The 17,244-nt window shown below is 31.2% G+C and overlaps 1 protein-coding gene across 3 annotated transcripts; it reads left to right on the top strand.

The window, feature by feature from the left end:
* The first annotated feature begins 1,966 nt into the window (after nucleotides 1-1,966).
* LOC123674604 (thymosin beta) lies at nucleotides 1,967-16,610 on the top strand. Of its 3 annotated transcripts, XM_045609529.1 has the most exons (6): nucleotides 1,967-2,122; nucleotides 12,102-12,246; nucleotides 14,307-14,420; nucleotides 14,648-14,761; nucleotides 15,539-15,652; nucleotides 15,809-16,610. In XM_045609529.1, the coding sequence occupies exons 2-6, from the start codon at nucleotides 12,102-12,104 to the stop codon at nucleotides 15,946-15,948; spliced, it is 627 nt and encodes a 208-aa protein (XP_045465485.1). In that variant the 5' UTR covers nucleotides 1,967-2,122; the 3' UTR covers nucleotides 15,949-16,610. The 3 variants fall into 3 exon arrangements, with proteins under 3 accessions (XP_045465485.1, XP_045465486.1, XP_045465487.1); XM_045609530.1 differs by lacking the exon at nucleotides 14,307-14,420; XM_045609531.1 differs by lacking the exon at nucleotides 15,539-15,652.
* Nucleotides 16,611-17,244: the final 634 nt, after the last annotated feature.

Below are 17,244 nucleotides of genomic sequence, written 5' to 3'. Positions count from 1 at the left end.
ATGAGTCACTTCTTCCTCCCCAGCTTTTAGAGCAAGGCAAATCCAACAGCAGACGGCGTTGTCTGAAGCTAGAAATGTGCGCGACGTACCTATTAATCATTTTTTCTATAGATGGAGTGGAAAGGATCTTCAATCCTTTTCGGCAAAGGTTCCAACTTTCTGTTTCAAAGTTATTTCAGATAGATATCCAAAATAAAAAGTTCAGGTTTAATTGAAATAATCCTTCGGAACCGTTCAAGACAAAATTATTAAGCCGTCCACTTAATTTTTGCTTCAGAGTTCAACTAAGATAGGGAAAACAATCAGGATGAAAAAATTGTAATTTCCGAATTAAAAATATACGCTCGCAAAATTAATTTCAGACTATTCTGTCCGTTTCTGTTTGTTTCGAGTCTGTCAGCCAGTCTGCGTGTCCGCAAAACTCTTGTAATAGGCTCTAATTCTTATTCAAATTCAATGGAATTTGGCGTAGGTATCCTGTTTTGGGGTATAGATGGTCCCACAGCTTTTCTGAAGGCGTTGAGCATGCGCAATCGTGAAATTACCGGTATTTCAATATCCGATTTTGATTGAATTGCTTTACGTGAACGTTTAATTGCAGGATTTTAATATTTTACGTTTTACTATTATTATTCATCGCGTGCTTAGAATTGAGCTCATCTGGTGTGAGGATTGTTTTGCATGTTTTGAACAATAATTCGTCAAAGAATTGTGAACTTAGAATTGAATTACAGTAGGGGCGTCAAATATTTAAAAACCTACTGGCGGAATATGTGAGCCTAAATGCGCCTCTGGATAAGGATAAGAGTTGGGGGAATTACAGTTTTTATCATTATTATAAGTGAACATTTCTTGAATTTTAAATTCTGCAAATTGATAGAAGCTCTCAATGATAAATAAATATGCCTACTAATTATAATTGATATTATTGAATAGTTTTAACATCTGTTCTCTGTTCAAGAATCTGTCCTCTTTTTACTCACATATCATATATCTTATTCAAAAATTATGGATCTACAAACAACATGCTGCAGCTGCATTTACAAGAAAGAATCATTCATACAACAATAAGCTATGTAGTTTAAAAACGGCAATATCTCACTGAAAGAACTTAGGATAGATCAGATTATTCATAATGAATTATCCACAAAAATATTCAGCTGATGCTTAGATCGTAAACAATTCCATATTTTCTGTTGATCTCGGCCAGAACAATCAATCAAGTAATTGAAAATGTCAGAAATTTTCAAAATTGAATTGAAGTATGTAGACTCATTTTAACGGGGATAGTACTATCGCCGTGAAAAATACAGTTCACTATAATCCTTTTAATATTTGATATATTACTTTTTTTAATTTTTTTGATATTTGTTTCTCTTCTGAGGGGGGCCCGGGCCCCCCTAAAATTTGACATTCTTAGGCTAAAAGTTTAGCAGAACTATAATTTCTCTGTACTCTGGCCCCCCCAAAAAAAATCCGGCTCCCTCTTGGCCACCCCATTTTTGAAAGCTGGTGTCGCCACTGATTTTCAAACTAGTATCTTTATATAAACAGTTTTTTCTAATGAAATTGATAGAATCAATTTTAAATTCAGTATAAAATATAAACGTTTGAATGCCTTACTAAGTGTCCTCAGCGATGAAATAAATCTCAAGTATTTTTTTGGAGATGCTTATATTTTGTTCATTCCGGATTCGAGCATGTATTCAGTAATAATACTTCACATTGCATCAATGTAGCAGCAGGTTCATTGCCCTCTAGATTATTTTTTACTAAAAAAAAAAAAAATTGAAAAATGTGTCAAATTTTCTAATACTTTTCTTAAATCTCATGAAGCTTTTTTCTATATTCTCAATACAACTTTAGTATTCGAATGTAAAATTTTTTTCGTGGATCGATGATCGAAAGGATACTCCTTCTGGAAACGCACAAGCTTTTCCCCTTCGATTCTACGTGGCTCTTGGAGGACTTTTTCAGCGCAGTTCAAATCGTGCCCATATCAAGTGCGACGTTTGTAGAGACCGGGTGTCATCATCAGCTGTTGTTCTTTTAGCCGGTTCTTCAGTGAACAGTTACTTTACCTCATCATACCAATTTTTATATCAACCTCATATCAGAAAAGGTGAGTAAGAGACTCTCTGACTCATTTAAAGTATTTTCGGCAGGAAAGAAGAGTAGAATAATATAACAACAATAATGTATTTAGGGTGCGGTCACTGTTTCATTGAATTGTTGTTTCTCCCATCCCTTCGACATTGCTGAAATTCTATACTTCCTATGCAATTAATCGATTAGGTCTTCGGTTGGGTGTCACCATTTCTATTTGGCCAATGAGTCATCTATGTTATCGCAAGTCTGATGTTCTTTACGTTCATAAAAAACATATCCGTTTTACCTACTATACACCAACAATAGTCAAAAATCAGACTCGATTGTTGAATCCACAAGAAAAACTCAACAGATGACACTATCATCCGCGATAAAATATCAAATAAACGTGCGATAGTAGTTCCAAAAAAAAATAATAACAAATTACATACTTAGTATCGAAAATTTGTAGGATATTCAACGAACAAAAAAACTATATTCCTAACAATCATGTCAAAAGTACAGTTGAGATATTGAATTGATTTTACAATTTCAATAATAACAAGTGAAAAGAAAACAACATAAAAACAATAACAAAATTTCGCAAGAGAATTCTCGGAAATACTTATGGCGTATACAATGCAGAAAAACCAATAAACCATCTGAAATATTATGATTATAAATAACTGTTTTATTCTTCATAAATTTATAGGCATTTATTTTTAGGGGTTGAGAAGAATCAGAAAATATACTTTTTTGTATTTTTCAAATAATTTTGCTTGAATGCTTTCAATGCGTCAGGTGTAAACCACGTAAGGTCGATGAACCATCCATAAATGAATTAAATCATTTTTGGTAAATCAATTAAAAAGCCACCTTATTAGAAGTAATCGTTTGAATCTTCACGGTTGTTGAACACTCCACATATTTTTTTCGGGTTTGAAGCAACTAATGAATGGTGTTCTTTTATCTAGAAATAGAATTTACAGTTTTTGTAATATGAAATGCTAATGTGGACAATTTTATATACATAGTGTCTGAAGACCATGAATACAGATCAACTGCTACCATAGGTACATAAATGATCTCAACGGAATTTCATTTTTTCATTTAATCAAATCATTTGAAGGTTTAGGTTGAAGTTTTACTTCGCCGAGTTGGGAACATTATCGAAAAATTTGTATAGCATAATGATGTAAAATTTTAATTTCATTGAATGTATTTTTTACAGAACTACATTTCAATAAAAGTCAAAACTGTCTTAATGAAGATTATCTGTTGCTGTATCATTGCTCATATCAAATGATTTCTATACCAAAACTTGTGCACTTGGCACCTTGGAATGCAAAAGGAGGGAATTTGATTTATTAATTATTACCAACTGTCTTTTGTCTCCGACTTTGTCCGCGTAAAGGATTATATGTTAAAATTTCCATATCTTATTTCGCTTTCATCTGATTCCAATGGAACCGAGCCCAAATGTTCTCTCAAGCTGTACTAAAACTACTTATAAAAATCGCAAGAAGATCGCTTCGGCAATTATCGTGTACAAAGAGAAAACAATTATTTTGTTATTCTCGAATTCTAAATAATTCAGCATACGGAGCAAATTTCAAACGTCCAAATATTTTCGCGTAAACAAACGTTTCAATACCAATTTAAAAAATTCTGATGACCTCTAGGTATAGGTGAAATCATTAGTAGCTAAACGTACCCTCTACCCTTGTTTGGGATTTATCCTGTCTGACATATGTAAGCATGTGTGACAGAGTATTTTTAGTACAACTGAAAGAAAATTCTCGGGGTGTAGAGCCAAGATTGGAATTTTGGGGATAGACCAAAATAGGAATGCACAAAGGAAGCATTCCAGCCAAGTGACATCATCCTCAGGAGCACGATCTATTTTAATGAGACTTGTGAGGAATTAACTCATTCCCAGAAGAAAAAGAGACTCTAAACATATGGCTGAGCTACATGCAAGGATACGTGCACTTGAATGTGTTGCATTCTTCAATTGCTGAAATAAATATTTACGTGTTAAAACCGCTTACTTGGGAAGTTCATAACCTACTTTGTAGGTCAAAATCGTAACCTTGCATTATCACTCCATCTGTTTATTTTTTTCGGATTTCAATATAATAATAAACTCTTGCAAAAAAAATATTGCGTAGGAGTGTCATTTTTATTCATTGTTTTTCTGTTTGGATTCCTCTTATCTGGTACTCCTATAATTTGAACGTATAAAACATACGAAAATGAGGAAATATCAATGGAAAAATACTCATTCAAAGATTTCTCACACTTTTCACCTACTCCATCGAATTTAAATATGAAGAGGAAGTGGTTTAACGTTTATCACCAACTCTCTTATGTTGATGATTCAATTAATTTCGACTAACTGTTTGTTTTCCTGTTACACGTTTACCTAACAAACCTACAAACGTTAATTCTTTAGAAAGTTTGGGAAATATCTGATCTACTAGTTTATGAATTCTATTGTTCGAAAATTGTAGGTATATTGGTTAGTTGATGATAACCGTTTGTAGTTTATCCAGTTCGATAACGTTGGTTCATTATTTTCAATGGAGAAAATGAATCAAAATTAATTTGATGAATAAAATCAATAAAAATCGAAAATATTGACGTTCGCACGTTTCAAGTTTAATGTTTTTTTTATCAGATAACATAGTAGGGATAATTAAAAAAAAATTAATTGATACTGTTGCGTTTCAAGAAAAATTGATTCCTCTACATTCAGTGGATATAGATAAAGGTGTATCTGTATTGACTACATATTTACACAAGTTTAATATCTTTTTAACGCTTGCGAGTTAGTAATGCATGCGATTCATTGATCATGAAATTTTGTTTATTTTGTCGGAAATATTGATAGAAATGAGTAAGCCTTTACAGGTGATATCTTTTTTGTAAACAACGTGATTCAGTTTGGAATTTTCGATTATGTACCTAAGACTGAGTTCTCGTATTAAAAAAATCAGAATGCGTCATGAACGTTTCAGTTTATTTCGAATTGAAGTAAAACAATACACATGAAAGTAGGATAACAAAATATCAACAATAAGAGACTTAATTACGAATGCCCTCTGATAAAAACGTGAATGTATGTCATGTGTCTATAATAACTGAAATTTTATCCGTTTCAACTCTTGCTAATGCCTCAACAAATGACTCATTTCCTTATTCAACCTCCCAAAGTCTGATAACCAATTCACGTGCTTATTTTATACCTACTTTTAGTCGGATTTAGTTATTCATGCATTGTTGAAAACTTCTCGAAAATTAATATCTTATGTGCAACACAATAATTGTCTATAGATCAGTCTTCGATGGAACAAAATTATCTAATGATATTTAAGATTCCTCTCGTCTTGTGAAATATTTTTTAATTTATTTATTTAATTTTATTTTTTAATTTAAATGGGATTAAAAATATCTGCAAATTCAAGAATTATATTTATTTTGTGGTCATATATTTGAACATCAAACCTACTTCTACATATTGATTGAATCTGAAAATGAATGTAGCTATCGGTTATGTTATAATGTTGAATTTTGTAGGTATCTACTTATCTTCATTTTTTCTTTATTGCTACAATAAATTGCTACTGTTCACTCTACAATTCATTAGTAAAGTTACACAACAGGACTACATTGTCCAATATGGATGACAATTTGGTAATGAAACATAAGGAAACTATTGAATTCACTATTGAACTGTAGAATAATGTAGCGGAGATTCTTATAAAACCTTAGGTTCGACTCAGAAGTCTTTTTTCAAAATCTCAATACCTAATTGTTAAATTGCTATGAAAGATAGATTGAGAAATTTCAATTATTACTCGTAAAAAGAAAATAATAACTTCACAGATCTGGTTTTCAATGAAAATTATTGTTAGGTACGGGGAGAGTCAAACATCATTCAAAATGAAAATCTTTTAGTTCTTAATTCACCCTGTAAGGAAAAAACTATTTCGTCGAATTTACAAATTTTTTGTCATTACTCTTAGTTCGAGTACACTTTTATAACGTCAAACAGTATCGGCTGTGCTAAGACAAGTTTTTGAGATACACAGATATTAGGAGGGATAACCGTTACTACAAAAGTTGTCAAAAAGTTGTATAAAATGAAAATTTCATACAAACGTGAATAGTTTAACGTCTATGTGTTAATAAATGAAATTAATTTCAGGGTATTCAGACAATTTTTCAATTCTGCAAAAAGTACCTCCTCGAGCGGGACTCGAACCCGCAACCTCCGAATAACTAGTTCGACGCTCAATCACTAGTTATTCGGAGGTTGCAGGTTCGGATCCCGCTCGATGAGGTACTTTTTTCAGAATTGAAAATTGTCTGAATGCTGTGATATTAATTTCATTTCATACAAAGTAACGGAAAAAAACAAGTTGCCGTTTACTTATTGTTATTTTGTCATTGTACAATGAAAGACATTTTACAGGGTGTCACAAATTCGACGCTCACAAGAGAGTCTCAAGAATTATAAGATTTAGGGAATAAATCTTGGAGGACCCTAGATCCCCTTTTTCGAAAGAATTAGATATCAGAAAGCTGATCATAGATATCTTGATTCGTTCTCAAGTTTTAAAAAATGACTGTTTCAAATATGTCGCTATATCTTAGTTTTTTGAGTCGCCCCGTATCTAACAATAATTAGCATTAGAGACTACTACTACAAAGATGTATTTTGGATTATCCTAAACAATTTTTTTGCTTCCGAAGATGAAAAAAAACATTGTTATCACTTTCGAGATTCTGAACCCAAAAATTCTTTCCACCCCAATGATTTATGTTCAGACTTCATGAATATTCAAAAAATCGATAAGATCTCGCAGAAATTACTTTTATCTCCGTTACATGGTACGCTTGCCTACCTCTGCTATAATTCCCGCTGCAACCCAATTCTTTTCGCTAACTAACTAGCGTTTTATTCAGATTTTTCAATTGCACTCGAAACCTCATTGAATTGCCAACAGTTAGTTCTCCACATTGCGTTTCTTCTCATACCGACCACCATATGGTCCTCAGACAAGTTGGCCAACTAGGTTGGATGACGTTTACTTTCATGTCATTAACTTTTACGGGTAACGCAAACTTCAAACCATAAAAGGCATACCAATCCGATAGGAATTATTTTCATTTATCATTATTGCTAGACATAAATTATAATCGGGAGCGTTATGGTGTGATGAATTCCATTTCGAATTATTGAAATCGGAAAAATAAATTCCACGTAATTTTCTACATATCTTCAATTTTTTTTTTATTGTATTTATCTTGAATTTCGTAGAATTAAGTTTTGACGACCGTGGAATATGAAGTTATGAAACATTACTGTGCACAGTTAATATTTAAAACTTAACTCTACAGTATTATAGAGTTCATTATTGTAATATTCTGAATAAACTCTCTTATTATTATCTAGATTACCTAAATGCTTGTAATGAAGGTGAAAACCTTATTTGTCGAGAGCGAAAAGTTTAGTATAAGAAAAGTTAAAAAAAATATACACAAATGATCACTTGTTCTGTCAAAAAAAACCAAAAAGTCAAAAGACACCAACTGTTATTTCTGAAGATGATAATATCGTTGTTGAACCGTCGTTGAATATACAGTGTGGTCCAACAAAAACTTAACACCTCGATTTCCCGACTAAAATGAAAATCTGGAAATCGGATTTCTGATTCGAGGGGGAACAACTTTTCCGCTTTTTTCATCCCTGTAACTTCAACCCCCTAACAGGGGTGAGCACAACCCCTTGGTCTTGAATAGGTATGAAGGGTGTTGCGATAACTGATTTTGAAGATCTTATCGAGTACTATCTGACCCCAAAATTTCGCTTCAAAATCATCGAAAATGAAATACATAACAGTAAAAATAATAGTAGAAGCAATGTGGAATTTATCTGGAGAATATTATTCGTATCCGACAAATACATATATATATATATATAGTAGTAGTACCACAGACTAACTAGTAATCTGTGGTAGTACTCTTCCACTATTTGACCTGTCATTTCGTTATCGATGGAAATTTTGAAGCGAAATTTCAGGATCAGATAGTACTCGATAAGATCTTCAAAATAAGGTATCGCAATACCCCTCATTCGAAATCGAGGGGTTGTACTCACCCCCGTTAGGAGATTGCAGTTATGGGGATGCGAAGAGCGGAAAAGTTGTTCCCCCTCGAAATTGACATTTTCATTTTGGAGCTGGAAAATCGAGGTGTTAAATTTTCGTTGGACTACACTGTATATAAAAATTTCGTGGATAGGGGTGTAGTTATTTCAGAATATGTAGGTTGGGACTGAGTCCACTGTAAAGTAGAAAAATCTCGCATCTAATGCCAAATTATTTAGGTATTCAAAATTCTATAATCAGTACAGTATTAGAAGAATCTCAGGTATTTGCGTTAAACAATATAAATAATGATTGACATTATCACATCAATTTTGAGCGCTCGTTCATTAATACACCAAACTAATTGGGTTTATTTTTATATTCCGCTTGAATTTTATATGGTTCTCACAACGCTATCAACACGAAATTTTGTACAAAGCTTGAAGTTGTTATTCTTTATACAGGGTTCTCCTAAATTCAAAGTAAAAAAGGAAAATGAGAGATTCCTTTGTTTTCGAGATACAGGATGTTTCTTGTAGTCTGCATTTTTATGATGATTATACCAGTTTATCAAATCTTCATTAATCTTCGCTAAAGATAGGTTAAATGAGTACCAAAATAATACCTTTATAATAGTTTGGATTTTTCTGAGGATTACTAGAGAATTGTTCGAATTAAATTTTTGTTTCTCGAAATCGGTAACAGATACACTACAAATCAAAAAGTTTAGTACTAGAACAATGTTCTTTTTTGCATTTTTCCAAACTACCACCATAGAAAAATCTATCAACCTGCAGATTTTAATTCCAAATTAGCATATCACATGATGATAATTTAAATTGGAATATCTATATGCCAAATGCAAGTTATTTGATATCTTGTGAAAAGAAGGTGCTATGAGTAGAAAACTTTCACACCCTGTATCTCGGAAACAAAGCGTTTGCAGTCCATATTTGTGGACCTTTTTTTTCTTAAAATCACCCGAGGAATCTGTCATTTTCATTTGTACCTCCAATTGGGAAACAGCCTGTATATACAAGCAAAATCATAATCCGATCTGATCTATAGTCACTGGATATACCGTTTTTCAATATTCTTCTTGAATAATCTATGGTTCTAATTATATGATCTGCTGGAAATTGCGCACGAAGCTTGAAAATATTATTTTATGTTTACATCGAAGATCACAACGTAACAATAAGATTAGCTAATTTTTTCGATTTTCATCTTGAATTTTCTATGGTTCTCTGGACGTGATCAATATGTGCATTCTAAATCCGAATCTTACCTGAAAATTTTCAGTTTCTAGGTGAGAGCTATCATTTTTACGGACGGACGGTCATAATCGAATTTGAGGATAGATTTATCTTCAGTAAGTCGAACCCTATCACTTGGGACTATTTCCGGTTCAAGAATCGAAAACTTTACATACAGTGTGACATCATAATAATATTAATTTTTTCATCCATAATTTTGCACGATTGTACTTGTGCGTCATCAGAGACAATGTTAGTCTGTCGATTCTGTCTGTCTTTCCGTTAACTTTATAAATAAGTCTTCAGGGTGAATGACACTGTTAAGTTCATTAATGGGTCTAATCCAACAATTAGTTTTAGAATTGTAGACGAAATTTTTTCCAATAACTTCGGAAAATACCGATTCCATCGAATTGACACTAACTCGCTTTTCAAGAATTTCAACCGTAGATACCTATTAAATTCTGCAATGCTCAAAACTTGAAGAAGATTCAAATTCTTCATTCCTCAATCGATTTCGTACGTTTATCACGGAAAATGACGAATCAAAACTTCTTTGTTCTTTAATCGATTAAACATTCAACGTTGCAATGGACTTGAACGAGTCTGGAATATCAAAACAGTACTGCATCAGTTGTTTGGAGTATCTACTTCCGGTTAGCAGGAACAGCGTAGTCTATACGTATAGTGAGTATAGAGATAAGCGGATTCGGCATCATAGTCAACAAATAAATATTGTTGCGATGAATCCATAACATTCAACGTCAAAATTCATTGTTCTGACTTTCTGAGTAAGCCAAGAAACGTAAACTTATTTTTTTATATCTAGTCAACTATATACATTGCACTTAAACGATGACTTTATGATATACATCATTGCTTCGATAAATTCAAATTGAATTTTTTAGGGATAGGTGATTATACTTTTGTATATTTTAACAATATTTCCCTCATGAAATAGTAGGTACATGAATATGATATCTACAATATGTATCATAAAGTATGTATGATACATTGGCCCTGTTGATAAAAATTATATAGAAATAAAGCATTTCAACCAACGGAGAAGATTTGTATATTTAAAATGTTGACTGAAAAAGTTTCATATTTCAAAATATTCTGTACAGATGAGATGATTGAGACCATTACATTAGTGATTTATAAGGTTTTGGAATTAAAATATTCACATTCGGGATTATATGGTTCATAAATGTTTTTATTTATGTAGTCGTTCTTCTGTTATCCAAAATATGTGAAGAATTTCCTAGATATCCCTTCAAGAGTGTATAGGTTTTTACTTCCAATTGAGTCTTAAAATTCATGTCATAACCATTTTCAAAAAAAGAATCTTTGAATATCTTGTTCGTATCTGAAACAATCGATCTTTATGCCACACTCTTTCCAGTGAATAACATCGAGGATGGCCAAGCGTGACAAAAGCCGTTATTGTCTGTTAAATTGCATGGTTGTCTATCTTTTAATTACTGTTCAGAATTTTAGAACACTAAAACTCTTAATTAGACGTATAATGCTCTGTATTCCAACTTGTTAATAATTCTGGGTGGTTTAAATGTTAAGGCGCCTTCGCGAAGGAGTCTAGGTATCTCTCAGACAGATAACGACGTTACAACCAACTTGTATTAATGTTTTCCGAAACAAAATAATTGAAAAAGTATGTACTTATGTCACAAATAATGTTATTTTTTAAGTGCTCGTTGCTCGAACAGATCGCTCTATCATTTCGTCTCAATGTCCGTAATTTTTGGAATTTTGGACCGGAAATGATCTTAAACGATAATGTTCGACTCACTGATGATGAATCCCTCCTCAAATTTGAATCTGTCCGTCCGGCCGTAAACACGATAACTTTTGAACGGAAGGAACTAGAAACATAAAATTTGAAGTGTAGGTTTGAATCTCGAATAGAGCGAGTTCGTTAATGAGCAAAATCCGACTAGGGGTTCCGTAAATATGGAAATTTTACTTTTTATTTCAAAATAGGAGATTTTAAATCGAAATGAAAAATTGTGTGTATAAAGAAGCTTCTTGCAGATATTTTTATTGAGCCATAGCTGCATATCGAAAAGAAATGAGAATAGCACTTATCTGAAGTGAGGAGATTTTGAGCGCTCAGCATTTATGCGCCAAGTGTATCCTTGTAGCGACCTTGTAACGAGCACCCAAAAGTTCCTGACTTCACGCCAGTAATTTCCTTATTTGACTGAAATAATTTTCCTTAAAATGTAATTCTTAATCTTATTCGTTTCTCCTAATCAAAAAAATTTCACATTATAAAAAATCGAAAAAGCCCATTGAGTGAACATAAAAACTTTATTCAACGTACAATTAATGTTCGAAAACCCCATTTGAGTGGATATAAAAACTTTTTTCAACGTACAAAACAACTGATTTGAGAAGAGATCAAGCAAGATAGGACGTTAATCCCGAAAACTATTTAAAAATCTGAAAGAAGTCGAATAACTGGACAGAAAAAAAAACTTTTTTATCTATTTGAAATTCCTGACGGAACATAAGCATCTTGAAAACCCGTCGGATATCACATGCTTCTCATGAATATTAATTAACGATGTACGTCTTGCAGATGTCTTGCCCAATGCCTGCACCACCTGCATTGAAAGATTTGCCAAAAGTAGCTGGTGATCTCAAAAGCGAATTGGAGGCTTTCAAGGCAACGAATTTGAAGAATGCAGATACCCAAGAAAAAATTGTATTACCGTCAGCAGAAGGTAAGACCATTGTTTCAGATTTCCATTGTCTCTTTTCATTTTGCTCGTTCATATACAGGGTGTTCCATAAAGACATGTTATTATTTAAAGAGGCGATTTGAAGACCCATTCTTAGAGAAGATTTCATCAGAACAAATATCTTGAACATCTTAACTTTTCAAAACCTACAAGGTAATAAAGTTAAAAAAAAATCCTTACATTAACTTGGTTACCTTTTTATGACCTACCTAATTGATAACTGAGATTGAATGAACTTAGAACTTTTTTTATTTTTTGCAAAAAAAAACCATGCGTCGTTGGAAATAAAATAAAAACAAAAAAAAATTGATCAGGGATAAATAATATAAAAATAAATATTATTTTGCAAGAATTTTTTTTTCTCAAAATGGGTTAATATTAGCATGTCTTCAAGGAACACCCTATATTCACTCGAAATATGAATTATTATTTGGCTTCATATATAATATGAAGTAAATTTCAACTCCATTCCAAAATTGAATGAACGAACTATCGAATGAATATATGAAAAATGAACTATTATTTCATTGAATTGTATTTTTATTTCAAAAATAATATATTTGTTATATGAAGTTCAATTGGAAATTATTAAAGCTTTCTGTGAGCTGCAGCAAAAAACTATAGGTAAATTCTTACCGTTATTTGAAACTGTAATTGTATTTGCGATATTCCAAAAAGTTCATGAGTATGAATGATAGCTACGTGCGATAATATAATACGAAATATTTTTATATCATTAACAATATTTCATATATTGATAATTTTAATGTTTCGAACTCGAGTGATATTGCAGTTGGTAAATATTATTTTTTTATAAGGCGCCAGTTTCCTATATTCTCTAACGGAAGATTAGAAAGTAGGCAAGATGTTTCCCATTCTGAAACATGCTTATTAAGCAGAACGTTTAGGACGTTCAATAATATCTTTGATTAATAACGTCCTCATCATGATATTTGTCTTCACTTGGTCGAATATGTATACTTTCATATAGATACTCAAATGAAGACATGAATCATTGTCTCTATAACTCTAAAACTGTCTGGAATCTGGATTATTGGTTTATAGTTTCCAATGATAAAACTACACATGTCTTCAAAACAATTTAGGTACACAAATAATAATAACATCTCAATCATCTACAATCCAGATTTCTCGAAAACACTCTGGATTACCGAATGCAGTTTGCTACAAAATTCTGCGACTATAACGCATTAATCCAATAGGGGGATTTTGAAGTATGAAATGATAAAAATTCAAACTATTAATCCTCTGTACAAACTCGGCAGGTTTAAATTTTTAAGGCGTTTTTTTAGATGTGCATATTTTTAAGGGTGTAGTAATTTTTATTGTGAATTATGCGGTGTTCATTCTGTTATTTTTTTCAACACATTATTTAGTTATTTTCCAAAGAGAGTAAAACACAGAGTTCATTCCGATGAACGGAAATTTTTATAGACTTCTCATTGATTTACAGGTCATTATTATTGGTCAATCAACTCTCATTATTTCTTTGTCATTTAGTTATTATCATTGATATAAACTAAAAGGCTATGATAGTCAAGTAAGAAGTTTCAATCGATTTTTCAATTTAGATAATAATATAATGTAAAAATTATTATGGCCAATAAGTTATTTTTTTATTCCGTGTTGATATGAAAATGTTACATACAAAAGCGATTAAATATAAATATCAATTCCACATTAATTAATAATTAATAATATAAGTCTTTAATGAGGAAGAAAAAAAGGTTTAGTACATAATCATTCTTCATTTGATATTTCCATTCATTTCAGTTACTATATTTATTAGCTTCTCATTTTATTGTTAAATGTCATGAAGATGATTTGTAAGAATTTAATACATGCGATTGACGAATTATTCAATTCGAAAATAAATATAATATTAGATATTATTGTTAAGATAAAGTGAGCTTTAGAATGCAGCCCTCAAGATGCAAATAATTTTTATATCCTGAATCAATAGTTTTAATTTATTGGGGAAGCCTTTTCATTCAAGATCAAATAATTATTTTATCATTCAGATGTAGCTCAAGAACGTAGTCATAATGCTCTTTTCGCCAGTGTAGAAAATTTTAAAGCTTCATCATTGAAAAAAACAGATACTAGGGAGAAGATTGTATTACCTAATGCAAAAGGTAAATATCAGGTATCAAAGTAGCTAATGAGTTGAAGTGGTTGTTACATTAATGAGCTAACAGTATTATTTGCAGACTGCCAATGTCTAAAATCCTCTTAAAATAATCCTCATCTGAAGAATTTGAAAGGATTAACAATGCTTTGTTTGGACTAATAGTGTGTTAAAATTATGGTTCCATTTCTTCTAATGTTTCTCACTTTTCTGATTATTTTTATGGAATTTCAGATGTAGCTGCGGAGAAAACTGAAAAGGCATTGATTGAGGGTATTGAACATTTCGAAAAGAATAAATTGAAACATACAGAAACTCAAGAAAAGAACCCACTTCCTGATAAAGAAGGTAAGTTCTTTTAATTCAGTTCTATTTGAGGTTTATTGCATGGTGTTCAATCTACCATAGGATCAATAAGTACTCTGCAAATTATATACAGGGTTTATGAAAAAAATATTTCAAGTTGAAATTTTGGTTCATTATTTCCAATAATGAGCCTTTGTAATTGTATAAGTAAAAAATTTATGTGTAGAATTTAAAAACCAAATGAAATTCTGTTCTTCCACCATATCCGGCTCTTTACTCGAAATCTATAAATAATAAAGATAAAAGATATCAAATTTGGAAGCTTGACGACATAATATAATGCTTCGATAATACTGCCATAATTCTTTTTTCACCTCAAAGTTATAGCATTCATCATAGCTATTAATGTTTTAATTTTTATTCGTATTTCGGAATGAATAACCATGGATTTGAATGTTGCCCCTAACTATTGTTTTTAATTTTTTTTTATTTCGGGTTTTTCATTCTCCTTTTCACGTGTGCAGTTATTTTGCGTGAATAAAGAGGAAATAGTAAACTTTGCAATTTTTCCAAAAACGAATCTCAGTAATTCAGAGGAAAAATAATTCACTACTTGTAGCTTTTCAAATCTCAATACTGACTGCAACTGGTGGAAGTAAGAAATATTGAAAATATCTTAATCAACAACTTAAAATATAAATATATGATACATAAATTTTTCCTATAATGGATGCACAATATGCTTGCTTTTTTTATTTTGCTTGTTTTATTTATGTTTGCTTGTTTTTATTTATATGTTTGCTTGCTTTTGCATGACAGTTGTATTGCAAGAGAAAAACCATCAGAATCTTTTGAGTGGAGTAGAACATTTTGATAAAGCAACAATGAAACATACAACAACTACAGAAAAATTTGTCTTGCCTGATAGTGAAGGTGAGTGAAATAAACTGTCTTAGAGCATCTCATTATTTGTTTGCAATTGTTAAAACAGCATGATAAGTGTGAAGCAACCAAATCAAAAGTATGAACTTATATAAATATCAAATTATATTATATTAGATATCTAATGAAAATATGTAATTGTTTCAGTTATTCAATTAGAAAAAGGACAAAGACAGCTTATTTCTGGAATAGAAAATTTCGATAGTTCCAAACTCAAGCATGCCGAAACCTGTGAGAAAAATCCTCTACCCACAAAGGAAATAATTGATCAAGAAAAGTGTGCATAAGACTTTGGCTCATAGTTATCAGTGATATAAAACTTCCTAAAACTGATGATATCGCATAAAATCAATTGAGAATTATTGTTAACGAATATTAAGGGAACACATTCAAATTCTTGTGGAAGAACATTGGGATAATTCTTGATTCCTTTTATGTACCGTATAAGCTCATGCCAATTTTATATTATTTTATACTTTTTTACATATTCATCTATTTATAATGGTACTACTGAAGATTTGTAATTGTAGGATTAGCTTTTACTTCCAAATTTTGATACTACTAATATTTTATTATTAAGATCTTATTTTATTGAGAATGTAGAATTTCAATGTGGAGTTGATTTTGCATGATTGTGCTTCAATAAACAACCAACTTGTAAATGAATTAGTATTCAATACTGCCCTTGAGTAGATATATGATAGTGAAGGAAGAATACCTAAACTACTTTACAATATAGGAAGACTAAATTGTTCGACCTTGCTTTGAATAAATAAGTTTTTTTTTTATTTCAAAAACTGTTATTATTTCGAAATTTTTAATTTTCATATCCAAAGAATAATTCCTTTGCAATGGTCTATTTTACATTTTACTCACAGAGGAGTTAAGTGTATTCCCTGTTGAAAGGGAAGGAATTTTTGAAGAATAAATAAATAAATGTTCAAGCTTTTTCAGAGAAAATTTTCTTTAAATTATTCCCTAAATACTACTCAGCAGTTGAAATGTTTCAAGAACAAGCTAATTAAACTATACATTAAAAAAAATTATTTCCAGTTCACAACTCGGATACAAATAAATATCCAAAAATTCTTCTCTTCAATCTAAAGTCGATCCATATATTTTGACAACAGAAAGGATAAATCAATTTTAAAAATCTGAGCGAAAATACTATCAAACAGAAAATAATGAAATTCATCTTATTAATGTGTTGGCGAATCGAATTTTATAACAATTGGTAAATTTTTACTCTATCGAATTTCAAAACGACAACAAACAAAAATAAATGAGTATATATATAAATGTTAGTATATAATTGACCATTACCTGACATTGGAGCAATGATTATCAATTGTGGTTTATTATTTTCAAAAAACCTCTGGAATCGTCCTGACACACAACTTCCACCTTCTGTACACTGTTGTCATTGAATAACTCCACAGTATTTTTCAAGTTTATTTGTAGTTTTCGAAAGAATAAAATTATTATTGTTATTTCAGTTCAGTTTCAGAAATCAATCATATAAATCATCACTTCTCGGAAATTAACTGTTAATCTTGTGTAAAGTCATGTGCTTTTGACGCTTG

Source organism: Harmonia axyridis, chromosome 3, assembly GCF_914767665.1.
Source record: "Harmonia axyridis chromosome 3, icHarAxyr1.1, whole genome shotgun sequence".
Lineage (NCBI taxonomy): Eukaryota > Metazoa > Arthropoda > Insecta > Coleoptera > Coccinellidae > Harmonia > Harmonia axyridis.
This window is presented reverse-complemented; position numbering and strand designations above follow the sequence as displayed.